The sequence below is a fragment of the Vombatus ursinus genome, unplaced genomic scaffold (genome assembly GCF_900497805.2).
Source record: "Vombatus ursinus unplaced genomic scaffold, bare-nosed wombat genome assembly UNPS02014822.1, whole genome shotgun sequence".
NCBI lineage: Eukaryota > Metazoa > Chordata > Mammalia > Diprotodontia > Vombatidae > Vombatus > Vombatus ursinus.
The window spans coordinates 1,204,553-1,230,529 of NW_020954600.1; the positions used below are offsets into that span (position 1 = coordinate 1,204,553).

The 25,977-nt window shown below is 38.5% G+C and overlaps 1 protein-coding gene across 8 annotated transcripts in view; it reads left to right on the forward strand.

Annotated features, from left to right (window-relative positions):
* CKAP5 (cytoskeleton associated protein 5) overlaps positions 1-25,977 on the forward strand; it is a 97,613-nt gene that overhangs the window by 19,501 nt on the left and 52,135 nt on the right. For 3 of the 8 annotated variants that reach the window (XM_027837678.1, XM_027837680.1, XM_027837679.1), the window contains exons 2-13: positions 710-943; positions 5,755-5,828; positions 9,426-9,619; positions 10,088-10,294; positions 15,230-15,401; positions 15,992-16,124; positions 17,192-17,292; positions 17,915-18,028; positions 22,508-22,612; positions 24,359-24,448; positions 24,546-24,710; positions 25,173-25,301. In XM_027837678.1, the coding sequence (XP_027693479.1) occupies positions 940-943; positions 5,755-5,828; positions 9,426-9,619; positions 10,088-10,294; positions 15,230-15,401; positions 15,992-16,124; positions 17,192-17,292; positions 17,915-18,028; positions 22,508-22,612; positions 24,359-24,448; positions 24,546-24,710; positions 25,173-25,301 (1,488 nt within the window). In that variant the 5' untranslated portion in view covers positions 710-939. Of the gene's footprint in view, positions 1-709; positions 944-5,734; positions 5,829-9,425; positions 9,620-10,087; positions 10,295-15,229; positions 15,402-15,991; positions 16,125-17,191; positions 17,293-17,914; positions 18,029-22,507; positions 22,613-24,358; positions 24,449-24,545; positions 24,711-25,172; positions 25,302-25,977 lie in introns of all 8 variants that reach the window. The other 5 variants (XM_027837682.1, XM_027837684.1, XM_027837681.1 and 2 more) reach the window with 4 other exon arrangements.

The following is a 25,977-nucleotide window of genomic DNA, read 5'->3' on the forward strand; positions in this document are numbered from 1 at the left end:
TTCCTGAGCAGCACTTTGTTCATCTAGTTTTAAGTATATAATTGGAGGTAATAACTTTAATTTCTTTAAAAATATACATTTAAACTTGAACTTAGAGTGACCTTTCTTTAGTTCAAATCGTTACCCACAAGATACAGAAGAACCAGAGGAAAGCCTCCATTGTGTTGTCTGAATCCTCTGTGTAGAACTGATGGAAGGTCAGGGGCAGGAGAGTGGGTTGTGTTTGTATGTGGAGTGCTCATATTGATGAAAGCAGAGATCTGTCCTTAAATTGGAGGCTACAAATTGGGTTTTTTTTTCTTTTAATCTTTTTATAACTGTGTATCAATATAATTGTTTTCCCTTGTGATCCTTGTATGTATTTTATTTCATGCATAAGTTTTTTGGTTTTTTTTTTTTTACTTCTAAAATGCTTTCAAACTAGAAATTTTGGGGGAGAGAAACTGTTTTCAAGGTCTTCAGATTTTAGGCATGTGTCAAAGAAAGCCAAGTGTCATAAAATTTGGGTGCTTTTATTTACAAGGTATGTTTTATTTAACTGCATTTAGTGCCTTGTTATCTGGGATTTTCAATGTGTTCTGTGACTACTTTTTATATACCCTCTAACAGGAGGGTGAGGGCCTTTTGAAATAATGTGTGCAGTGTTTGTTTATACCTGTGACCTTGGGGATTCTTTTTTGTCTACTTTTATTGTGTTTTCTTCTTTCAGGATCTGATGTCCCAAGGCAAGTCCTTATCGTGATTAAAAGGAATGAAAGTGTCTACTGTCAGTTGCTAGGTTTTGACTCCAGACTATAATCCTGTTCATAAAAATCCAGGGATTTTTGACTACAAGGCTTAATGAAAGTCTCACTCAAATGAACTGTGCTGAGTCTGGTAGTTTATATATTTGAACAACTAACTTCTCTTGGAGAGGTGTGTGCATGCATATATACGTGTATGGGTAGGTATAATCTATACAAACTCACTGGTTTTAGATGCTGAGTTTGAACAGTACATATATATTATACACACATATTTATATCTACTTATTTATCTTGGTACTCTGAAGATCTTTTCATTTTCTGTGGTATATTCTTTTGAGTTATGATGCAATTGGGTAATCATTGTCATGGTTACTTTTAAAAAAAAACAACCCTCTATTTAAAGAAAGAGTGATCCTGGCATAATGGATAGAGGGCTGCAGGGCTTCAATTCCAGAAGATCTGGGCTGAAAACTTATCTTTAACACTGACTGTATGGCTATGGGCAAGTCATTTCACCTCCTATGAAACTCAGATAACTCCCCAAAACTTATTTTCTGGTTAATGGTTTACACCTGGAAATAAAAAGAACTCTACTTCTGTTAAAAAGTTGCTTTAAAACAAAACAAAAGCCTCTCACATTAATTGAGCCTTAAGCCTGATGCATTTTTATTTTAAAAATTATTATATTTGATAAAACTTTTCATCTATACCCCTCATACATCTCTCAATTGCCTTTTTGGCTACCTGCAGTTTAAAATCTGCAACGAATGTGGCATTCTATGATTGCTGGCCATATACTGTTGCCAAAATAATAGTAGTTTTAAAAAGATGTTTCAGGGAGCAGCTTGGAATCAAGAATCCCCAAAGTGCTGCATGTTTTCCCAGCTGAAGTCCAAATTGTTCTCCTTCCTGTTTTGTTCTGGGCCTAGCTCACTGCTCATCTTCAATGTCTATCCAAGATTTGGTCCTGATGGATTTAATTTAATGATGTATGGCTCTTGGAAAAGGATATGAGCTGGTTGTATAATAGATAGACTGGTGAAAAGAGTACCCATCAACTGTTTTGTAGAAAGCAGAAGGAATCATGTTAGATGGATCCTATGTGGAGGATTTATGGGAGGATCATAGATTTTGGGGGCATCTAGGAGGCTCAGTGTAGGGAGTGCCAGGCCTGGAGTCAGGAAGACTCACCTTCCTGAGTTCAAATCCGGTCTCAGACCTCATTAGCTGTGTGACCCTGGGCAAGTGACTTCACTCTTTTTGCCTCAGTTTCCTCATCTGTAAAATGAACTGGAGAAGGAAATGGCAAACCACTCCAGTATCTCTTCCAGAAAAACCCCAAATGGGGTCACGAAGAGTCAGACACAACTGAAAATGACTGAACAACAACAGCAACAATAAAACATAGATTTAGGTCCAGGAGGGACCTTAGAGGTCATCTGATCTAACCTCTTCACCTCATAAAAATAAATTTTCTCAGCTGATTTAGGATTATCATCACTGTTACATTTCTATCATGTTTCAAGAGGACAGAATTTTGAGTGAAGAACTGAGTTTCAGTCTTGGCTTAACACTGTAGAGTGCAATCATGGGCAAGTCACTTACCTTCTCTGGGCATCTGTTTCCCATCTGTAATAGGAGGGCATTGGATGAGGTGATTTGCAAAGTCTCCTTTAGCCCCAATAGATGGAATCTGCTGGAATAGGATCATATAATTCTGATTGTAACTGATAATTTGTGTCCTAATATGTACCTAATTTTTCATACTCAAAATTCTCTCTGAAAGAATGGAACATAAGACTTGGGAAAGAGTTTATTGGTGAATCAGAAAATTGGGCTTTCCTGAGCTATTCTTAGAATCTTGTTTTCAAATGTGTTGTAAAATCCTCTGGATTTCTTTGCATTACTGCTGTATATTTGTACCGAAATTATTCCTAGCTCTTATAAACTTACACTAGCATGCTTCACTGGGTATAGTAAATGAAAGTCCAAAGCAGCTTACCCAAGTGGCAGACCATTAGGTGACTTTGTAGTGGCCCAGGACAAGGCTCATCTCTAATTTCCTACAGTCAAGTAGTTTGATGTTTTTTTGGTCTAGATTTAAAACGGGAATAGGGATGGGGCAAATGAAAAGTTGTTCACCAAATTCTAAAATACCACAACTAGGGCCATAACTTGAAGTTTAAAGGAAATTAAATATTTAATCAAAAGAAAGTTTTTTTGTTGGTTTTTTTTTTAAGGCAATTGGGGTTAAGTGACTTGCCCAGGGTCACACAGCTAGTAAGTGTCAAGTGTTTGGTCTGAGGCCAAATTTGAACTCAGTCCTTCAGACTTTGGGCCGGTGCTCTATCCACTGTGCCACCTAGCTGCCCCCCCAAAAGAAAGTATTTTACATAGAAAAGTGTATACTTAAAGAATCTGGTACTCCAGCCTGAAAAATAAGTTTGAGAAAGGTTTAAATAAATTCATGCAGAGTAGATCATGAGTGAAAAATCATTTATTAAGCACTTATCATATGGTTTAGCTGGAGATAGAAATAGAGAAATGTAGACAGCCCTTGCTCTCAAGGAGCTCGTAATCTAATTTAGGAAAACAAAACATTAAAAGAAAGCTCATCTGTAGGGTATTCGGAAAGGCAGTGGTTGGGAGGCTGACAAGGTGTCCTTAGGTAACAAAAGTAAGTCAGATGAAGATTCTGGGAGACTGCAGGACAAGTAGTCAGGCTTGGCAGCCTTCCTTGTTCAAAGGAGTAGATTTGTTGACTTCCATTGAAGGGGTAGAAGTATAACCTGGACCATAAAAAGGTTTTTGTTTTTGGTTTGTTTTTTTTTTTGGTTGTAAACTATGCGAGCCAGTTGAACATCAAATATATACCCTCACTTAGTGCCAACTAAGCCCCTATAAAGAAAGTTCCTCTAGGCTTGGTTTTCCTATTAAACAAAAGAAGATGAGTATTTAGCCCTGTAGTCACCACCTGAGTATTTTTTGTTCTTTCTTTGACCATTTCACAAAAGTAGACAAACTCCTTGTAGATAGGGACTTTTTTATCTTCATAGTCCTAAGCCTAACACAGTGCCTTGAGCAATATAGATATTTAATGTTTGTTTAATGGAATATTAGTGGTAGATTTCATTTATTCCCTTACTTTTTTTTTAAGTTGGGCATGCTAACTGTTTGATTTCAAAATAATTTACAAAATAAGTTTTTTAACTCTCTTGATCCCTTTTCTCTCTATGTACTCTCTTGGTGATATCATCAGTTCCTATGGGTTCCATTATTTCTACACAAATGACTTCAGGTCCGTATACCTAGCCATAGTCTCTTCTGAGCTCCAAGCTTGTAGTGCTATCCACCCACTAGACATACTAAACTAGATGTCCCATAGGGATCTCAAAATTCAACCTGTCTAAAATAGAACTCATTGTCTTTCTTCTAAAACCCAGCCCTCTTCCAAACTTACCTTTTTCTGTCAAAGGGATACCACTATCCTTCCTGTCACCTAGCTTTACGACCTTGGAGTCCTCTTTTGAGACCTCATTCTCCCTTACCCCTCTGAATCCCAGAGAATTGGCAGGGTAGTGATGTCCAGTGTGTCTAAAAAGATAGGTTGGGCACAGGTTGTCGAGGTTGTGTTAAAATCTAAACACAGGACTTTATTTTTGATTCCTGAGGCACAACAGGAAGCCACTAGAGTTGTTGCCATGGTCAGGTCTTTGCTCACTTTGGCAGCTGTGTGGAAGAAAGATTGGAATTAAAAGGATTTGTGGCAGGGACATCAGTGAGGAGGCTGTTGGGTTAATGTAGGCTGAAGAGCCTGAACAAAAGTTCTGTGGGACAAAACGGGCCTGTGGGAGTGGAGAGAATGGGATGGATATGAGACCTATTCTACAGTCTTCCCCTCAGGCATTCATCAGGCCAGTCAAACTGACCTCATTGCTCGTCTTCACACAGAGGATCCATGCTTTTGAACAGGCTGCGCCTAGAACAAACTCTCCCCTTCTGTGCCACTTAGAATTCCTGGTCCCCTTCAAAGTTCCGCTTAGATGCCACCTCCTTCCTGATCCTGCTCCCCATTCTCCCAAATACTAGTAGTGCCTTTTACCTGAAATTGCCTTGTATTTTTCCTTTAAATATATTTTATATTTAGAATAGATAGAATTTGAGCTCTTTGAGGTCTAGTATTATTTTTTTAAATCTTTGTATCCCCAGTAATAAGTGCTTAATAAATACTAGTTAATTTCTTATATGGAAAAATAATTACAGAAATGACATCAATTGAAATTGTTAAGATTTTGACTGGTTGTACATAAACCAGTATTGGATAGTTTGTGGGGTCTATCAGTAAATGTTTCAAGTGTCTGCCTTGTGTCGGGCACTGTGTTAGGCCCTAGAGTTACAAAAACAAAAGTGAGAAACAGTCTTGTCCTTAAGGAGTTTGCAGGCTATGGGAGTATGGATGGGACATGCACATATTCTGTATGTAGATCTATACAAAATACATCAACGTGATTTTGAGTGGAAGGCACTAGTTGCCTCAGGAAAGGCCTGTATTTGCTCACTTTTACTGAGTTCATGAACTTGGACAGACTCTGAGAGATAAAGGAGGATAGAAGGGCCTGGCGCACCATGGTCCATGGGGTCGCAGAGTCGGACGTGACTGAACAACGACGACACCAAGTTCTTTTCCAAAACCTTGTTGCTCGAGTTCATCGGAGATCTTAGGCTCCATTTCAGAAAGCTATAAATTATAGATCTGTGCACTCTCTTACGTAACGGTTTAAAAGTATTTCTTCATTTCAGAGATATCAGATCTTGGTTGCCCATCTTGTTATGCATTGTTAATGGAATGAAGTAAATATTTGACCATAAGTTATATTCTTGACTCTTTGTGCATGTTTGGTGCAACAATGTTCTCATTAAAAAAATTAACTCTTTTAAGAAATTGCCTACTTGTTCAAGTTAATAGGTGCCTCTTTTTACCTGACCAGGAATTCTTCTTCATTCTAAGGAGAAACTCGACACACGATGGGAGACGACAGTGAGTGGGTGAAACTACCTGTCGATCAGAAATGTGAACACAAGGTGAGGTTCTTTTCCCTCCAAACCTTCACTATATTTTCTGTCATTGACTTACCAGCACTTAGTGGTTTGTTAATTTGGAAATAGTTCGTGTTTCTGGTGTATCTCTATGGCAGAATTTGTTTAAAAGGCCTGTTTCAGGATCACTTTCCTGATGACCTGCCCAGGTGTGTTATAGAGGATTTTCTAAATGATGTGTGAGTGGCCACACTCTGATTAATTGAAATGACCCATCTGGAGAAGAGATGTTGGGACACACTGTCATCCTCTTTGTAGAGAAGTGGGAAGCGGCAATGGTGCGGAAACTTTCTTCTGCTCTGTCTGGTTGTTAGGGAGAGGTCAGGGGGTAAGATATTGACAGATGTCTAATTTAAAAATCATGTCGCATTAAACTTTTTAGAACAGGCTGCACTGGACACAAGATGGGGCACTGGGGAAGAGAAGGAGGTCTTGGAACTCCTCAGATTTTACTGTAATATGCTTTACTAGTGAAGTTGTAGGCATGTTAAACCCACAAAATGTCAAGTCATTGAATTCAGTAAGCATTTACTAAGGGTTTAAGAGAGATGGCAGATAGGGAGTAGATAGAGTATAGGCCTGGGATTCAGGAAAACTGGGGTTTAAACTCTCCTTCTGACACTTTGGCTGTGTGATCCAGCAAGTTACATTAACATCACATTGCCCCCAGCCAGCTCTTGAGAAGTGTTAAGTTGCCAGTCTGCATCAGTAGGAGTTTCGATACAGGGAGTTGCCCACAGGGATTTATAAAAAAAGAATTTATTCTGGATTATGTGCCAGGCACTATTCTAGGACCCGAATGTACAAATAAAAGATGAGGTAGTCCCTGCCTTCTGAGAATTGACATGCTAATGGAGGAGACAACGGGAGGAATGGTGATCAGAGAAGGTGGTTTTGGTCTGGATTAGGGTCATCAAAGTATGATAGATCCAGATTTGGCCAAGCAGCCAACCCTGGAGGGATGGGGTATAACAGTTCATTTTCTCGCCCAAAAGCAGTCAGAATATTGATTGGATTACTATTCTCCCAGCAAGAGGTAAAAGGTGAAGGTGAAGGTGAAGGTGGGTGGTAGGCAGCTGGAGGACAAATGACAAGTCAGATGTCTAGAAAATGGAGAAGCAGGCCCACCTTACAGCCCTCTGGGATACCTCGGTTATTTCCCACTATAAATAGAATGTCTAGTAGGGGGCTCAATAACTTTTTGGTTATTTTAAAGCAAAATAACCTTCTTTATAGCTGTATTCACCATTCAGTTCAAGAAAATTCCAACTTTGCTCTCTTAATTTACATAAGACACGACCCCCAGTTAAACTTAGCAAGAATATTACTAAAAACTTGCCTGTCTGTAGTTTCTTCAGACTACATTTAATTTGTAGCTAAGACATTAAGAGGCAATATAAAGTTTTCTTTTTTTCTTTAATTGATTATTTTTAACGAGTACTTTCTGATTACTCCATTATTTTATCCTACCGACCTCTAATTCCTTTCTAATCTCATAAATATTGAAAAAAGAGGCAAAAATTATAGGACTTGTGAAGCTTTTTGCTTTGATTTAAAATTTGGGAGAACTAATTTTGTCCCTCTAGCGTTATTCTGCTTAATTTGATGAGACTTCTTTCAAAGTTGATTGGTCTGGTTACTGATAATCTTACACAATCACAGACTTATAATGGACTCCTTTATAATATAGGCTCTTTTAGTCCAACCCATGTCTGAACAAGAATCCCTTCTGCAATATTTCAGGCAAGTGGGCACCTTGCCTTTTCAGGGAGACCTTTAGAGATGGAGCACTCATTACTTCCTATCAATTAGCATGAATTTTTAGGAAGTTTTTCCTTATAGCCATTAATGATATCAATTAGTGCTAATAATTTTACCTTGCTTCACTGTTGAGAAAAAAAGTTTTAAAAGTTAAACAAATTATAAAGATTACTGCTTATTGCAAGGAGTGATAAACTCTTTTTTTTTTTTTTGAAAGGCTTAAAAAACAGACTAAAGAGCCATTCTGGATGGTTTTTGGTAGGTCCACTCCAGAATGTTGTAGGGAGCACTGAACCTGAGGGACTTGCATTAGAATTCTGGATCTGTCCCTTGCCATCTCTGTGACCTAGAATAGGCTACTTATTCCTACTCACTGTGCCTCAGTGTCCTTAGCGGTAAAATGAGATGATCCCTGAGGTCATTCTCAGACTTGGGATCTTGTGAATTCTTGTGGCAGGGAAGAAACGAGACCCAAAAGTCATTTGAAGACCTTTGCTACTATAGTAGGTACTGAGGTTATTACTCCAGTTTTATTCACTTGATTTTAAAAAATTTTCCTATAATGTAATGCCCTCCTCTATTCTGTATTTATTATGTATACTTAATATATGACTCAGTTAAAGAATGGAAATGTTCAACATAATTTGAGCTTGCATTACAAATGGTCAGGGGCATCATGAGAAGCAAATTTGTATTGTTCCTTATTTTGGTGTTACACCATGTTTGACTTATTTTTCTGATATATTATAAGAGGTAGCAGAGCATAGTAGTCAGAGCCAGAGAGACCTTGGTTCGAATTCTGTCTCTGACACACACATAAACCACCTGTGGGACCCTGGTTAATCTCTTTGTGCTCTAGACCACTCTCTAAGACTCTTAAGTTGTAGAGAAGGTGCTGACCTGCATCAGTAAAGGGATTGTGCTCACCTGGGAGTTCTCTGTACCAGTGAATTTATGGTCTATCCCTGTCCTATCTGAAGCAAATAGTCAATCAAGAGCTTTTTCTTCCTTAAGGTAGAATTTCTTTTTCCTTTGGTGTAATATCCCCAACTAACTTATTTTATTAGAATGAATAATGTACACATTTTTAAGCTATTCCTCCCATTTTGAGGTAACATAATAATCCTGTAATTGCTTCTCTCTTCAGTGAACGTCTTACTGTTAAGGGAACAAACCTAATTCTTTCCCTTGCCCATCTAAACTTAGGGGCAGGAAATCTATCCTTTTTCTTTTCTTCTTTCTTTTTTTTCCATTCTTATATTCCCCAGATCCCCTAGCAGGGTATCTTGTACACAATAAGGATTCAATAAATACCTCTTGACTGAGTGACAGATCTCTGGTTGCTCCCTAAATGAGCTTGAAACTTATTTGGCTATAGTCAGCAAGTTTCTGGTTAAAAATTAAAAAGTGTGATGATATGCAACTGCTTGGCAGTTATACAGGCAGATTTTTCAAGCAACCTTCCACATGCAGCCTTAGCAACATAATTTCTTTGCTCTCTCTGCTTGAATATTATCAAGAGAAGAAGCAACAAAAGGCCTATAAGCAGCAGGTCAGGGTTCAGTCATCGTGGCCAGTAAGAGATTGTTTCAGGTTTGTTTTTGCCCTGTTACATTGATAGCAACAAATTTGAGTTTGGAAAAACTTCTGCAAATTACTCAGGATTCTCTCTTTTATACCTCATTCTGAATTTATTGTATTCCCTTTTTGCATCTAGAATAGAATATAATGTAATCACATTTACTTTACAAAAACAGTTCACAGTAAACAGGAAAAAGGTACTTAAAATGTATATATCTATAAATAAAACTTATTTTCTAGCTGTGGAAAGCAAGATTAAGTGGATATGAAGAGGCCCTGAAGATTTTCCAGAAAATAAAGGATGAAAAGAGTCCTGAATGGTCCAAATACTTAGGATTGATCAAAAAATTTGTGACCGATTCCAATGCAGTGGTTCAACTCAAGGGATTAGAAGCTGCACTTGTCTATGTTGAAAATGCTCATGTGGCTGGAAAGTAAGTAGTTTCTTTCTACTTATTCTGGGTCCGGATGGCTTCTTATATACATACAGGGTGTCCCAAAAGTCTCAGGACAGTTTTGAGCTAATAAACCTATCCTGAAATCTTTGGGACACCTTATATGTTATCCTTGGTTATTAACATTTTAGAATATTTTACTGGAATTTTGAGTTTCTTGGAATTAGAAATACTGGAGTGATTGACAGTAATTACATATGGTTTTAGAGATAAAATCTAGACTAGGTTTTATTCAAAGTCCCTATGTTAACTTATGGTTCACAAATAGAAAATATACTTGGAGTAAAAAAGAAGACATGACAAGATTTGGGATTCATTTGAATTCTGACAGTTAAACAGATAAATGTATTTTCCTTTGTTGTCTTTTGTTTGTTCCTTTTTTGCATCTTTCTTGAAGCCTTTCTTCTGTAAAATAAAATGAATCTTTGTTTTTAACTATGATTTCAGGACCACAGGAGAAGTTGTGTCAGGGATTGTAAGTAAAGTGTTCAACCAGCCAAAAGCCAGAGCAAAGGAGCTTGGCATAGAGATCTGTTTGATGTATATAGAGATTGAAAAGGGGGAGGCCGTGCAAGAAGAGCTTCTGAAGGGCTTGGACAGCAAGAACCCTAAAATCACAGTGGCCTGTATAGAGACGCTGAGGAAAGCCCTCAGGTGAGCAGCGGGCTGTCAGCAGGAGGGCCTTTGGGAAACTTCACAGCCCTGTGAGCAGGAGTGTGATGAGGAGCCAATCTCTGGTTGACGTCATTCAAGCCTTAGACAGAAATGGGAACCACTGGGACTTAGCGTGTCCAAACCAGTGTGGGACTCAATAAGCCTGAGGTCTCTCAGTGTCATTGTTCCTCAGAGAGCTCTGTATAATGAATGATGAATTTCAGTCTTCGTTTGTCTCACCATCTTGACTAAATCCCTTCCTGATTAAAATAAACCAGATTAGTACTGACCTCAATTATAAAATTGCCCTTATTTTTTTTTGTGTGTATGGGAAGAGATTACCTCACTTAAATAAAGCACCTAAACCATTTCTCCCACCTCTATACCATCAGTACTTGTAGAGCTCAGTGGGTTGAAGTGCTGTCTAGAAGTACTGTGATTGGGCTGAGATGACAGTCTTTTGTCCTATGGTTGGGCCCTCTTGCTAAAGCAGTAACTTATTCGGTGCCATCCTAAAACAATGCTGTGCATCAGAGGTGTCAAACTCAATAAGAGGGCAGCATATTGACTTAGAAAACCACAAATTAAACATTTCCCAATTCCGTTTTAGTCTGATTTGGGCCCCGCACACTGAGGATTTGGGCTTCATGAGTGTGAAACCTCTGCTGTCTTTCATAGAAGCATACCAACTGCAGAACAGAAGAAAATTTAGCCTGCTGTGCAGCAGGTTATTCAAAGCCCAGAATTTCTTGCTGGCTTTAAATGAACTCTTCTGTGAATGGTATCTTTTTTGGGAACAAGCAGCTCTAAGGTGCTGTGGAAATCTGAATTACACAACCAGTAGTTTGTTCTCCTTTGCAGGCCCTGTGATCTGATACCATGTCCCCAGAAGTTTCCATATCAGAGTAGCTTCAGTGAAATGGTGTGTGGGAGGCACATTAGCGCAGTAGTGATCATTGCTGTTTGTGATCTGGCAAATGCCCTTAATCTTTTTTAAAAGTTACTGTCACGAGTATTTGTACTATGAAAGTATCTAAACTCAGACTCCATAAAGCCCTACCAGGCTATATGTGGCCCTCTAGGTCCTCAAGTGCGGCCCTTTGACTGAATCCAAATTGCACAGAACAAATCCCCTTAATAAAAAGATTTGTTCTGTAAAACTTGGACTCAATCAAAAGGCCACACACAAGGACCTAGGAGGCTCCATGTGGCCTTGAGGCTGCAGGTTCCCCACCTCTGCACCTAGCCAGTTATTTACATCTTAAGGGACTTTTGAAACTTTTTTACAACCTCACTTTGGCTAGATGTAGTATCATACCAGAGTGTAGTAGATATTTTTCTTGTAACATGTTGTCTTTGGAAATAGTCGTTAGTAAATTCCTAGCTAACATTCTTCAGATGTTGGGAAGAGAATTGACTGGCTGTTTGGTCTCTGTGCCAGTAGAATTCTTATGGGGGTGTGTGGGGGTGTGTGTGTGTGGGGGGGGGTGTTCGTGTTCACATGTGTATATGTATGTATATATGTTGGTATGTATATATGGTATGGTATGATCTTCTAAATTTAGCATCTTGGAGTTTTAAGTATTATAAATTACTCAGATTCTAAATTTTCTCCACATTTTGCATAAATAGTGTTTAAGGTGAAAACATGATTATATTTATTTTAAAATGAGCTTTAGACTTTTAAAACAACTTATAGAATCTAGCTCCTCTTAGAGCCCATCAGTCCAGCATCTCTTTTCTATTCCACCCATGACAGCCCTCTTGCCTATCGCATGTTATAGTGGTATCAGGGTGATGGGCATTGCATGGAGGCAGAGGGTCCCAATTCCTATTCTGAGTCTAGGAGTGCTACTAGAATCTCCTCATCCTTCTGTGATTCCTTTTGGGATTTGGATAGAGAGAAGCACCTATGTGTCTTTCATGGTGTTCCTAAGATCTAGAGCTGTCCCAATTTAGTCTGGTCCTTCTGTACCTCAAAAGTGACTTGAAACCCACAATTACGCCTAAGGACCAACCCTTCTCTCTTGAGTATCCTTCAAAACTCTTAGGGCAAGCCTAGATCTTGAAGGGCATATCTCTCCAGGGTTATGGTGGACGGTGCTCTTCTTCTGTTCTAGCCTGTTGGTGGATACTGATTCCAGAAATGTTTCCATTCTTATTCTTTGGACGAAGTCCCCATAGCTTTACGTGACCGGTGTCTTCTAGTTATTTGTTTATAGGCATGGAACCCTCCATTTTTCTGTGGTAATTCTTGAGTCTTGCCTAAGTAACAAAACAAATCTCTTCTGTTTGGGCCCCGATATCTGATTTCTCTGCTCCCCTCTTCATGATGGTCAGATGTGTGAAATGGATGGGAAAACAAGCCCTCATCTTAAGAAAAGCAGAAGTAACTGGTTGGGGAAGATGTTGTGGTTTTGAAGCTTCACGCTCCTTGTGATACGCTAGAAGCTGACCCTTGAAGCAGAATCAGCAGCACTTTTACTAAGCTGGTTCCCATTGTCCCCATAACCCAAGGCTAGAAGAAACTCTAAATATTATGTCCTAGATGACTAATGTCTAAACAGTTATTTCTGTAAATTTTTTATATATAAATTCCATGTCATGATTAGACAAACAGCCTTATGACTTCTCCATAGTTAGTGCAGTGGTTTTTAACCAGGGATCCTTGAGTGTGTGTGTGTGTTTGAGTTTTCAGTTTTAAAAAAACTTTTATGTTTTTCCTATCAAGGCAGAACACAAAAGAGCGCACTATTTTTGAGAGTGCTGAGTAATGGTAGCTAAAGTTCCTTGATGTCTAAAATGCAAGTTTGCTTAGATGAACTTTATGCTGTTCTGTCTTCACAGTGCCTAGCCTTCTTCATCTTGCAGGTGCCTTATCAAGTTCTAACTCTGGATTAACTCCATCTTCTACTCCTTCTCCTCCTGGGGGGAGAGTTACACAACAATTCTAACCAAATCTAACCATGAATGCGTGCCATCTCAGCTGGGCCTTCGCTGTCAAGACAATCCTTTAGTTCCTTCCTAATTGATTCTCTATCCTATTTCCTCCAGAAGCTGTTTCAAACCTTCTCTTCTTTCCTCAAGGCTCTCACACCCTGGCTTCCCCTCTCAACAAATTACTTTGCTTCATACTTGACTGAAACAATAAAGGTCATTCTCTTTTAGCCTCTTCTTTTCTCCTACACATTTCATAACCCTTTGACATCAACCCTGATTCTCTCCTTCTTTATTCTAGTCTCTACTAGAGAAGTGGCCTTTGCCCTAGCCACTGCCAACCCCTTCTACTTGCACCCTTGATCCTATCCCTTCCCACCTTTTTAAGGAGATTGTCCCCACAGGCATCCTCTCTCTATGTGCCACCTTCCTCCCTGCTGTCTACAGATATACCCAGGTCTTACCTATCTTTAAAAATAGAAAAAAGGTAAAACAAAAGCCAAAACTTATCACTTGGCTTCACCATTCGCATCCCCCTACCCCCAGCTGTATCATCCAGTAGCTCTTCTTCTTTTAAGAAAAAAACTTGCCCCTACTTCCTCTCGTCTCATTCATTTCTTATATGTTTAATTTTGGTACTAATTCAATATAATTGGTTTCTTTTGTAATATTTTTTATGCATTTAAAAACATGAGAAGGAGGCAGCAGATTTCACCAGACTCCCAAAGGGGTCTGTGACACAAAAAAAGTTAAGCCCTGAGCTGGTAGATTCCATCCTTCTCTTGATTGTATTATTTTTAGTAGTCATTGCTAGAAGCAGCTGGTGGGATAGTCACAGTGTCACCAGTAACATTTTGGGGACATATTGACTAAGGGGGGGATTGTGAAGTGGTGGTGTGAAATAAAGAGTCTGGGAACCTCAAAGACCATCTAGTCCACTTCACTCCCATTATAGATGAGGAAACTGTGTCCCTGGGAGTGAGTGAGCTGTGGAGGCAAGATTGAACCCTGCACCCTGGGTCTCGAAGACTTTTGCTCTGTTCCTCGCAGAGTATCCGACTCTTCCTTTTGGGTCCTCTCCTAGGATTCTTTTCTAACACTGTTGCCTCTCGCCCAAATCTACTCTTTACAAAAACGTCATAAGCAACCAAAGAAGCTACAAACAACCTATTGGAAAGTTAATAATATAATGACACTTGGACAATGTTTTAAAAAATTAAATAGAGTATCCTTGGAAGTCTGTATGTGCCCTCACTCGTCCCCCAGAAATTGAATTGAAATGAATTGAATTTAAAAAATCAGAATAGATTATAGGTCTGCTGGCTCAAAGTTTGGTTTGATTCACCAAGCTGTAAGATTTACATAGTTAGAGAACTATACAGTGATTGTTACAAAAGCATCTTGCCCTTCTCCCAGGCATGTGAATTATTTAGAATATTCCTCACCTCATCAAGCCCCAAAGCACCGGTGGGTTTGTTTTTGTATTTAGACTCTGTGCTGCCGAAACACTGGCCTTTATAAAATTCAAAAAATTGATAAGCAGGGTGATCAGGTTTGCTAAGTAAAATGTCCTGAAAAGCTGCTGGTCTAGATTAACTTCGTTGTGATGATAGAGCTGTAGGAGAGAAGAACGTTTGAGATCAAAGGCAATAGAGAATAACATCCTCGGAAAACTTGTTTCTGAGTGTCTGTAAAGATGCTTCTGGAGACCTGTTTTCTTCTTTGGCCTTTACCTCTTTGTCTTTCAACTCTGTCAGGGTAGTGGGGACTTAGTTGTGTGTATTAGTCAGCAAGCATTTATTAAGTGCTGATGGGCCAAGTTCTAGGAATACAGAAACAGTTCCTGCTCTCAAGGAATTTACATTCGAGAACCATGTACATCTATGTATGTGCAGAAAAAATATGATTTAGGAAAAGAGAGCACTAGGAATGTGTGTAGATAGATAAAAGTTTGAACTGATCAAATTATTTCTATATTTTTCAACCTTTTACTTCTAGTGAATTTGGTTCAAAAATTATCTTACTGAAGCCAATTATCAAAGTGTTGCCAAAACTCTTTGAGTCACGAGAAAAGGCCATTCGAGATGAGGCCAAATTAATTGCAGTGGAGATTTACAGATGGATTCGGGATGCTCTGAAAGCTCCGCTACAAAATATAAACTCTGTCCAGGTGAGGCCCCACCACCTGTTTTTGTTATCCTCTGGTACAGAAGAGAGGGCTGTGTCATGAACATGTGTCTCCAAAATCCATTCTCACATTTTCTTCATCCTTGTGATGTCCTCAGAGCATCATTAATTCTTTTCCTCTGCTGGTGCTCACCCCCGTCAGTTTGCTACCACTGTGGTAACTAATGGGATAGAACGTCCTTATGTCCCTGTTGCTGAAGGACAGGCCTTTAAATATGTCATATTAGGCTTTTATTGTGTGGAGTTACTTTTTGAAGGACACAATATGGCTCCTAAGTGATGCTTTGAAATAACAGGGCGGCTGTATGAATATCTTGTTTTCATTTTTTATAACTATATCAAGTTGGGATATAGTTCATAATAAACACAGTGACTTAAAAGTTCAGGCTCTTCTTTGTGGGCAGCTTGAAATCTAATGCCCTAGAGCACACTGGATGCAATTTAGATTTTCTTTTTTCATTTTGTTGGGTCTATACAAAATAAATGGGTTGAGACTATATCATCTGATGAGAACATTGTCTAGTGATGATGGAGATTTGGAAATAAGTTCTAAAACAATGTGTGGTTTTGTAGTTGAAGGAACTAGAAGAAGAATGGTGCAAACTGCCCCCAGGGGCTCCTAAACCTACTCGGTTCCTGCGCTCCCAGCAGGAGTTGGAAGCAAAGTTGGAACAGCAGCAGTCTGCTGGAGGAGATGCTGAGGGAGGTAAGCTCTGCACCCTCCTACTGATCAAATCCCCAAGCCTCCTGTGGTCTTTCTTCTCCTCTCTGCTTACTGGCCTCCCTGGCTTCCTTCTTAATTCTAGCACCTTCCCTCATTGCTGTTCTTCCTGAAAATGGCTTGTTTGCTTGTTGTCTCCCTCATTAGACTGTGAGCTCCTTCAGAACTTTGTGGTTGTTGTTGGTTGAGTTCCTTTTCAGTCCTCTCCGACTCTGTGTGACCCCATTTGGGGTTTTCTTGGCAAAGATAGTGGAGTGGTTTGTCATCTCCTTCTCCAGCTCATTTGACAGATGAGGAAACAGGCAAATGGGGTGAAGTGACTTGCCCAGGGTCACACAGCTAGTAAATGTCTAAGACCAGATTTGAACTCAGGAAACTGAGTCTTCCTGACTCCAATCTGGGCACTCTAAACACTGCACCACCTGACTGAAATAACTAAATAACATCTTCCTCGAGGTCAGGGACTGTCTTTTGCCTCTTTTTTGTATCTCCAGTACTTAGCAGAGTGCCTGGCACATAGTAGGAGCTTAATAAATGCTTATTGACTAACTGACCTACTTACCGCTTCCTTTTTTTTCTCTCCCTATTGACTTTCTGTCTGTCCTTTAGATTCAATTCAGAAGCCATCTTGAGGCATCTTTGTTTTCCACTACTTGCTTTCATGCCCCTTTGCTCCATGTAGTGATAACACACTTATATATATTACAGCTGTCTGCGTTAGGATCTTATCTTTTTACTAGAATGTAAGCTCCTTCCGGGTAGAGATGTCTACATTTGGTTTCTCCTGTGGCACTTAGCACAGTACTTTGTATACAATAGGCATTTAATACATGTAGCCCTTTGGTTTTGAATTGTGAAGCTGATTTTTTTACCGTGATATGCATAAGAGACTAGCAAAGTTAGTCTTATCATCTAAGGCTACTAGGAGTCAAGAAAGGGTCTGTTGCATGCCACCCACGTGGCTGTTCCCATTCTGTCCCAGAAGATCCAAATGAGATATAGGAAAGGATTGAAACTTCTGTTTTATTTCCTAAGTTTTCTCCTCTTTGCAGGAGGTGATGATGGTGATGAAGTGCCACAAATAGACGCTTATGAGCTATTAGAAGCTGTGGAGATACTTTCTAAGCTTCCCAAAGACTTTTATGACAAAATTGTAAGTTACCAATAGACTTGTTAATTTTGGATGACTTCGAAACAGTCACCTATTGAATTACAAACACGTATTCAAGCTTATTCCTTCTTATGATCATAGGAGAAAATGGTTAAGAGGGTGTCCATCATGTGAGAAACTGGCCACTGAGAGTAGTAGAACTTGGCTTGGTGTGTGATGACTAAGTTGGTGGTCGTGCTAAGACTTTGAACATCATCACTGCATCATCGCTGCAGGTGTACTAAGGAATTTCTGTGACAGTGATTCTTAGTGACATTTCTTGGCTATTTGAGACTTTTGCTTAGTTTCACTTTCTTAAATAAACAGATCTATACAATATTGTATGGCAACTCATACTGTGGTGCTTGCTCACTGAAAAACACTGAAAATTTGATTACCAAACTTCCTTGGGAAAATAATTTGTGAAGAAAAAAAATCTTGACATAGCCATGGTGTTATAACCTGTGGTGCTTCAGTTACAGCTGAATTCCTCACTTTGTCCTGCTCTTTGTAACCACCGTGTTGTTCATACACTATCACTTGTCTTTATTAGGCATAGAGGCTGAGCTTTCCTACTTGTAAATACCGTTTAAGCTTTATGTGACTTTTACTGTGTCCTCTGCAGGAGGCTAAAAAATGGCAAGAGAGAAAAGAAGCGCTGGAGGCTGTAGAAATACTGGTGAAAAACCCCAAACTGGAAGCTGGAGATTATTCAGATTTAGTAAAAGCACTGAAGAAGGTAAATCTGGGTCATTGGAGTGTTCAAAATGTGTCTTCAAAATCGAGACATTAGCATTGCTTATCTTTCAAACAGTTTCTATTTTGTCTCTAATATTATTTCTTTATAGAAGTATGATTAGTAACAGTGGAGGGGAAGAGGGCGGAGGTGAGAGAGAATGAGTGAATCTTACTCTCATCAGATTTGGCTTAAGGAGGGAATAACATACACACTCAATTGGGTATGGAAATCTGTCTTACCCTACAGGGAAAGGGGAGGGAATGATAGAAGGGAGGGCAGATTGGGGGTTATCAGAAACGAACACTTTTGAGGAGGGACAGCATCAAAGGAGAGAATAGAAAAAACGGGGTGGGGGGTGGGATAGGATGGAGGGAAGTATAACTAGTCTTTCACAACATGACAATTATGGAAGTGTTTTGCATGACTTCACATGTATAACCCATATCAAATTGCTTGCCTTCTAAATGAGGGTGGGTGGGGAGGGAAGAAGGGAGAAAGTTTGAAACTCAAAGTTTTAAAAACAAATGTTAAAAATTGTTTTTACATGCAACTGGGAAATAAGATATACAAGCAGAGGGATATAGAAACCTAAACTGACCTACAGGAAAATAGAAGGGGATGGGGATAAGAGCAGGAGGGGTGATAGAAGGGAGGGCAGATTAGGGGAAGGGGTATTCAGGATGCACACCGTCTTGGGGTGGGGGGAGGGGAAAGGTGGGGAGAAAATTTGGAACTCAAAATCTTGTGCAAGTGAATGTTGAAAACTAAAAATAAATTAATTAATGGGGAAAAAGAAGTATGATTAGTAATACTTCTTGAATAAATAAATGTTTCTTCTGGAGTTGATTTTGTATTCCCTTAGGTTAGTTTGGGGTGTTGATTTTTTTTTTCCCCCAATTATTTGAAGCAGTGGGCCATTGTATTTTCAGACCTCTAGCATGTTATAGGCAATGAGGTAGCTTGTTATGAGGAGGGTTTTTCACTTCCATAAATCTACAGAATGGCTTATTTAAAATAGGTTCCATTTAACAGAATGGAGTTCACTATAAGAGCAGTGCTTTTGTTTTCAGTGTCAAATGGGCAAGAGGATGTGGCTCTGGTTTTGAATTATTGAGGCCTAAGTTGAGTATGACTGTATCTCTTTATACTTAATGGCTTTCATGAAATCTGAAAATACAGCTCTAGCCTGTAGGGATAAGAGTACAGACTTTGGAGATTATCTGAGAGGAGAAACCTCTGCCTCCAGATTTAGGGTATTCACCTTCATTGTAGGGCTTCAGGAAAGGTGATGGGTTGGACCTGATGTCTTCTAAGGTTCCTTCCAGCATTAAATTGGCACAGGGCCTTGCAATGCTCGTTAGCTGACTGAGAGCCTGTGACTGTGCCCTGCATTTGCGAAGTGAAGTAAATCATGAAAAACATTTAAAATATCTGCTTGCTGCAGACTCCTGCTATGAGAGTATAACAAGCTTTGTTAATGAGTGATCTTGGGATTGTGAATCTGAATCTAGCCTCATAGCACGAATCTTATAGCTCTACTGCATAGGCAATAGAGTGGCAAAATCCAGGGCAAAGGGAGACTTTTTTTTTTTTTTAAATTAATTTATTTTGAATTATCAACAATCACTTCCATAAGCTTTTGAGTTTTAAATTGTTCTCCCCCTCGCTTCCCACCTCCCTCCCCAAGACAGTGCTCAATCTGATATGGGCTATACATATATATTCTTATTAAACATATTTTCACATTAGTGGTGTTGTAAGTAAGAATTAGAACCAATAGGAGGAACCACCAGAAAGAGAAAACAAAACACAACAGAAGAAAAAAAAATAGCAAATAGTATGCTTTGATCTGCATTCAAACTCCATAGTTCTTCTTGTGGATAGCATTTTCTATCATGAGGCCTTTGGAGATGTTTTAGATCCTTGTATTGCTGAGAAGAGTTAAGTCTATCAATATTAGTCATCTCACAACGTGACTGTTATTGTGTACAGAGTTCTCCTGGTTCTGCTCACTTCACTCAGCATCAGACCATACAAGTCTTTCCAGGTTTTTCTGAAGTCAGCCTGTTCATCATTTCTTATAGCACAATAGTATTCCATTACATTCATATACCACAACTTGTTCAGCCATTCCCTAATTGATGGGCATTCTCTCAATTTCCAATTCTTTGCCGCCACAAAAAGAGCCGCTGTAAATATTTTTGTACATGCAGGTCCTTTTCCCATTTGTATGATCTCTCTGGGATATAATCCTAGAAATGCTGTTGCTAGGTCAAAGGGTATGCACATTTTTATAGCCCTTTGGGCACAGTTCCAAATTGCTCTTCAAAATGGTTGGATCATTTCACAACTCCACCAACAATGCATTAGTGTTCTAATTTTCCCACATCTTCGACCTTTTCTTTTATAGGCCTGATTGCTACAGGAAAAAGTATGCCAGGCTAGGGGTCTAGTCCTGGCTCTGATGCTGACTAGCTGTGTTCATTTGGACTTGTCACCTTATCTCTGATTCTGAGTCATGAGATGGGCAGAGAGTGCTAGGTACTTTCTGGGATCTTCTCGGTTCTAATGGTTTGATTGTTTCACTCCTGCTGTGACCCTCAGGGGAAGAAAATCCGTCCTTTCAGGTGTTTTCTATTTTGTCCTTTAAGTTTTCAACATTCACTTTTATAAGATTTTTGAGTTCCAAATTTTTTTCTCTCTCCCTCCTCTCCCCCCCTCCCCCAAGACAGCAAGCAATCTGATAAAAGTTATACATGTACAATCGTATTAAACATATTTCCACATAGTCATGTTGTGAAAGAAGAATTAGAACAAAAGAGAAAAGTAACAAGAAAGAAAAAACAAACAAAAAGAGAAAACTGTATGCTTTGATCTGTATTCAGACTCCATAGTGCTTTCTGTGGCTGTGGATAGCATTTTCTATCATGACATTTCATCTCTTTAAATTAAGACTAGAGATCATAATATTTGGTTACAATTTTTTATAAACATGCTTCAGTTGTATGTTATAGCCTTTCATTCCTCAATTCCCTTATGCCCAGTGAAGAGAAGGAAAGATGGTGAGAAAGAAACATCAAAAAGAGAGTAAATTGAAAGAAGAAGAAAACTTGGAGAAAGGTTCTTCCCGTCCTCCTCTCTCCTCTTTTCTGTGCCTAAGGACACCCTTGGTATAGGGAGCATGAATCCCTGTAACTGATTTTCTTTCCTTAATGTATACGAGTTTTCTTTTGTTTTTTGGAGTCTCTTAGAAGATACTTTTCAAATGAATTTTTGGCCCGCTAGATTTCTAGTTTGTACTTTAATTGACTCCATTAAAACCAAACTTTATGTAGTAGAGATTTATAGTTTCATATGTGGTCTTCTTTTTCTGCATTTTTATAGGGAAATATTTGTGTTTGTTGATGTATCTCAAGTTCATAATTTTTAAAAAATGGAAAATTCTTTAAAAATAATATTTAGGCATCCTGGGACTTGACTTTTTAAAATCACTGTTTTTAATTTTTCTAAAATTTTTAACTTTTTGTTATTGTTACTTTTTCTAAAAAAAATTCAATATCCACATGATTTATTTCTTTATTTTTCATTTTCCTGCTAGGATTTTTTCCCCCATTACTCTACTTGTAGAATTTTATTGCCATTACATTAAGTACAATTATGCTTTTTTCTAAAAATAAAGATTTTTTAAAAATTTATTTGTGTGTTTAATAGTATAAATATTGTGGCAGAAATATACATTGTTCTCTTCTTTGTTATAATTATATGAAATATTAAAACTTATAATTGAAGATTCTCTAAAAACTGAAGCATGATACACATGTAACCTATCATCATCATCGTTGTCGTCATTATCATCTCCAGTTATGCTTTAATAGCTGTTAGGCACAAATGGGTTTATATAATGGAGAAACTAACTAGAAGGGGACTTGTAAAAGAGACTTGACAACGTGAGGCTCACAAACCCACCTGCTCCTTCAAGGAGATGCTACGATAGCATTGGAAACATCTAGATCCCCCTAGGGGATGTCAAGAAGGACCTGATAGCAGGTGTTCATACAGCTCTTCGGGTCTCACTTTTGCCCATGAATTCAGACCAAAAGATCATCAATAGGGTATTCTTCAGGGAGCTCCTTCCAAAATTACTGTCTTTCTCTAAGCCCCTGTTACTTTACATATCTTATTTTAAGGGAAGTTTCCATACTTGTCACCCACAGGGTAGCACACGCTGCCTCATCTCTAGCCTCTTCACCATCTCCAAAAGGGAGGAAATCAGGTTTTTTTGTGCCTTTTGACCTTTAGGAAAAGGAGGACAAAAGAAAAAAAAACTATTTGACTTAAATTGAGAGGGGATCCCCAAAATTCATTCAGATGCTGAAGAGGAATATACCAGAGGAAATATATAATAGCTCAGCACATTGACTTTTGTGACTTTTCAAAAAATTTTTGTGCTAGACTAGAACTCTTGTGTTTTGTTTTCAGGTTGTTGGAAAGGACACTAATGTCATGTTGGTGGCTTTGGCAGCAAAATGTCTTACCGGGCTTGCTGTTGGACTCAGGAAGAAGTTTGGTCAATATGCAGGCCATGTAAGTAGTACTCAGTTGGATGTGGGGCATCTTGGAACCAGCAGGAGAAATGATAGACCACTTTATTTTGTTATCTGTACTTAAAAAAAAAACAACCTTTTGACTGACAAATGCTCATAGCCTATGTTTTAAAAGAAAATTTACTTTATTAATAGAATAACTTTTAGATATTGCTTCACATTTGTTGTATTCTCCTCAGCATGATAATGCTATTCTCCTCCAACATGATAATGTTGGTATATATACAGCATTGTGGTGAAAAGTCAGTTGTAACAAGTAAATTGACTTTGTTGGTACTGAATTAGGTACTCAATCAAAATAGTTTAGTTTTATTTTGCTATTTAAAAATTAGAGATTTTAACTAATTGATGCCTTTCATGTTACGTTGCACAGATACAAATGAATTATTAGGATATGAAATCTCTCTTAACTAGGCAATTGAGTTCAGTAACTTATAGACATATATCATTTTTAGCAAACTGAGACCATTCTGTATAGTTACATCTCTTAATTGACCTTGGGATTCATGGGAGATTGAAAATACAGTATGGGCTAGTTGATGCAGTTTGGCATTCTGTTTCGGGAAAAGCCTTGGTTTTAAATGGGTTCAGATTCTTAGCTAATTGATCATTTTATTTCCTAGGTTAATGTTATAATAAATATTGAACCAAATCCCCCCTCATCAGGGGTGTGTTTTAAAGGATGTGGCTATAATACTTAGCATCACATGTTTACAATATTTAGACCTTGCTTACTCACTGCATTAAAAATAATTTCAAAGAATCTTCCTGTACAACACCAACTGACTAGATAATGACTGATAACATTGTGGGTTCAGAATAAGCCTCAGGATCAAATCTTTCTCAGCTTTACATTATCTTAGAGAATTATGCAATTTTTATGTAACTTTTTCTATTAGGGGCAATTTTTTTTCCTGAGATTTTATAGTTAAACTGAAAGTTGTTACATTTCTTTTTAGTCTGAAATCTGATGATAACTTTGTAACTAATTTTTCTTTAGAAACTGAAGAATGCTATAAAAACTACATCACATTAGAAGAAAATGTTTTAACAAAACTAGAGCATTTTTTTCTTTAAAAAGGATGTGAAGAGATTACTTATTTAATATCTCAACACAGTGACCTATCTGTAGTCATTATACAAATATTTCTTAAATTGACCTAAGCAATTTTATGGCAAATATTAATAGATTTATATAAGCACTTTTTTTTTAGATTTCAAGTTCATGGTTTTTTATTAAAAAAAATTTGAATCACACTTACTAGCTATGTGACTTGAGGCAAGTCACCTAACCCCAATTGCCTCACCAAAAAAAAAAAATCGAATCCTATGATCTACATTTTAACAGTTGTTGCCAATTAGTACTCATCTCTTATTTCATGAACCATTCATTTAAAATGAATTTCCTTTATGTACCAGTTTTGAATGGGACTTTTGGCCTTTGAAAAAGTATTCCATGTGGTTCCATAGGTATTGGGAATGTGGGAAGGGAATAGTGAAACATCTGACTTGACAGGTTTTTAATTGTTGAATTTGAACAAGCTGATCTAGCTGTGATCTCTCTTTTATACGTCTGGGTTTTTTAGCCTTTTCTCAGCCAGGTTTTTTCATTTGTCCCCTCTAGTGGGACAGGGTGGACCCTATAAATTTGCTTATATATCATAGTTCATTTGCTTTCAGGAATTGTGAAATGGTCTCATTCAATTTGAGCTGCCCCTTTTCACAGGTGGTGCCGACCATCCTGGAAAAGTTTAAAGAGAAGAAGCCTCAGGTAGTCCAGGCCCTCCAGGAAGCCATTGATGCCATCTTCCTAACTGTGAGTTAGTCACATCCAATACTGTGATTGCTCTAATTCAGAATTGATCATGTCCATTGGGTTACCCTAACTTATTCTTCCCTAACTTCTTTTGAAGACTACTCTGCAGAGCATCAGTGAGGATATTTTAGCTGTGATGGACAACAAAAATCCAACCATCAAACAGCAAACATCCCTTTTTATTGCAAGAAGTTTCCGACACTGTACTTCTTCCACGCTGCCTAAGAGTCTGCTCAAGCCCTTTTGTGCTGCTCTCCTGAAGGTATGGACCGAAGCTGGAATGTTGGGAGTTTGTGGTAGCAACATTCATAGACTTTCACCATGTAGTGATGGCCCTCAATGGCACTAGGGGCTGAAGGGAACATTTTTTTGAAATATCTCTTTGCTGTAGCTACTCTGCAGGAAAAAACATGGGGTGATTGTGATCAGTGGAGCTTCTCATGATTTGTCTCTCCTGGCTGTTTGGCTGGGACAGAACAAGAATGGTCTTGAAAACTGTTGGAATTTTTAAGCTCATTTGAGAGTGGTAAATGATGGAATCAAAGGCTGTCGTAAAATACGGGAGGTTCCCTGTACTCTTCTGACAAGCTTGCTGTTTATCCGTGAGAATGAAGTCATACATTGCTCTCATATTAACTTCATATGTGTTGACTCGCCTCCGTTAATCTGAATTGAGTTCAGTAATAGCTTTTTCTTAATGATTTCTCTCTTTTTTGGGCTATAGCACATCAATGATTCTGCCCCTGAAGTTAGAGATGCTGCCTTTGAAGCGTTGGGTACAGCTTTGAAAGTGGTTGGTGAGAAAGCAGTAAACCCTTTTCTAGCTGATGTGGACAAACTCAAGCTTGATAGGGTAAGTTAATAACCTAAACTGGATGATAGTGAAGGAAGACTTTTTTTGCCTTATTTTTCTGAATTGGAAAATATATATTTGAAGGAGGAAAAAGCAGAGTGAGAGAATCGCTCTAAGGAAATCCTTGTTAGGATTTGAACTTCTAGTCATAGGCTGTCTCAGTCAAATTCATTCATGGATAGAGGCAGCTAGATGACATAGTGGACAGAGCACTGGCCCCTAGAGTCAGGAAGACTTGAATTCAAATCTCAGGCATTTATGAACTTTGTGACCTTGAGCAAGTCACTTGACTTCTATCTGCCTAAATTTCTTTATCTGTAAAGTAGGGATAATAATAGCACCTACCTCCCTGGGTTGTTGTGAGGACAAAGTGAGATATTTGTAAAGTGCTTTTCCAAACTTATAGTGTAAGTGCTAGCTATTATTTTTCAACATGTTTGTATGCCTACTATATGCATGGCCCTGAGGATGCAGTGACCAAAATAAAAAATGTCCTTGGCTCAAGGAGCTTCATTTTACTGTGGGAAACAACATGTATACTAATTAGTTGGTATCAAATAAATACAAAGTAATTTGTGGAATTGGTGGTTGGGCATTAATGATTGGGGCATTGAGGAATAGCCTCAGACAGAAAGCATCATTTGAGTTGAGCCTTCCCTGACTTGCCCTGCTTTAG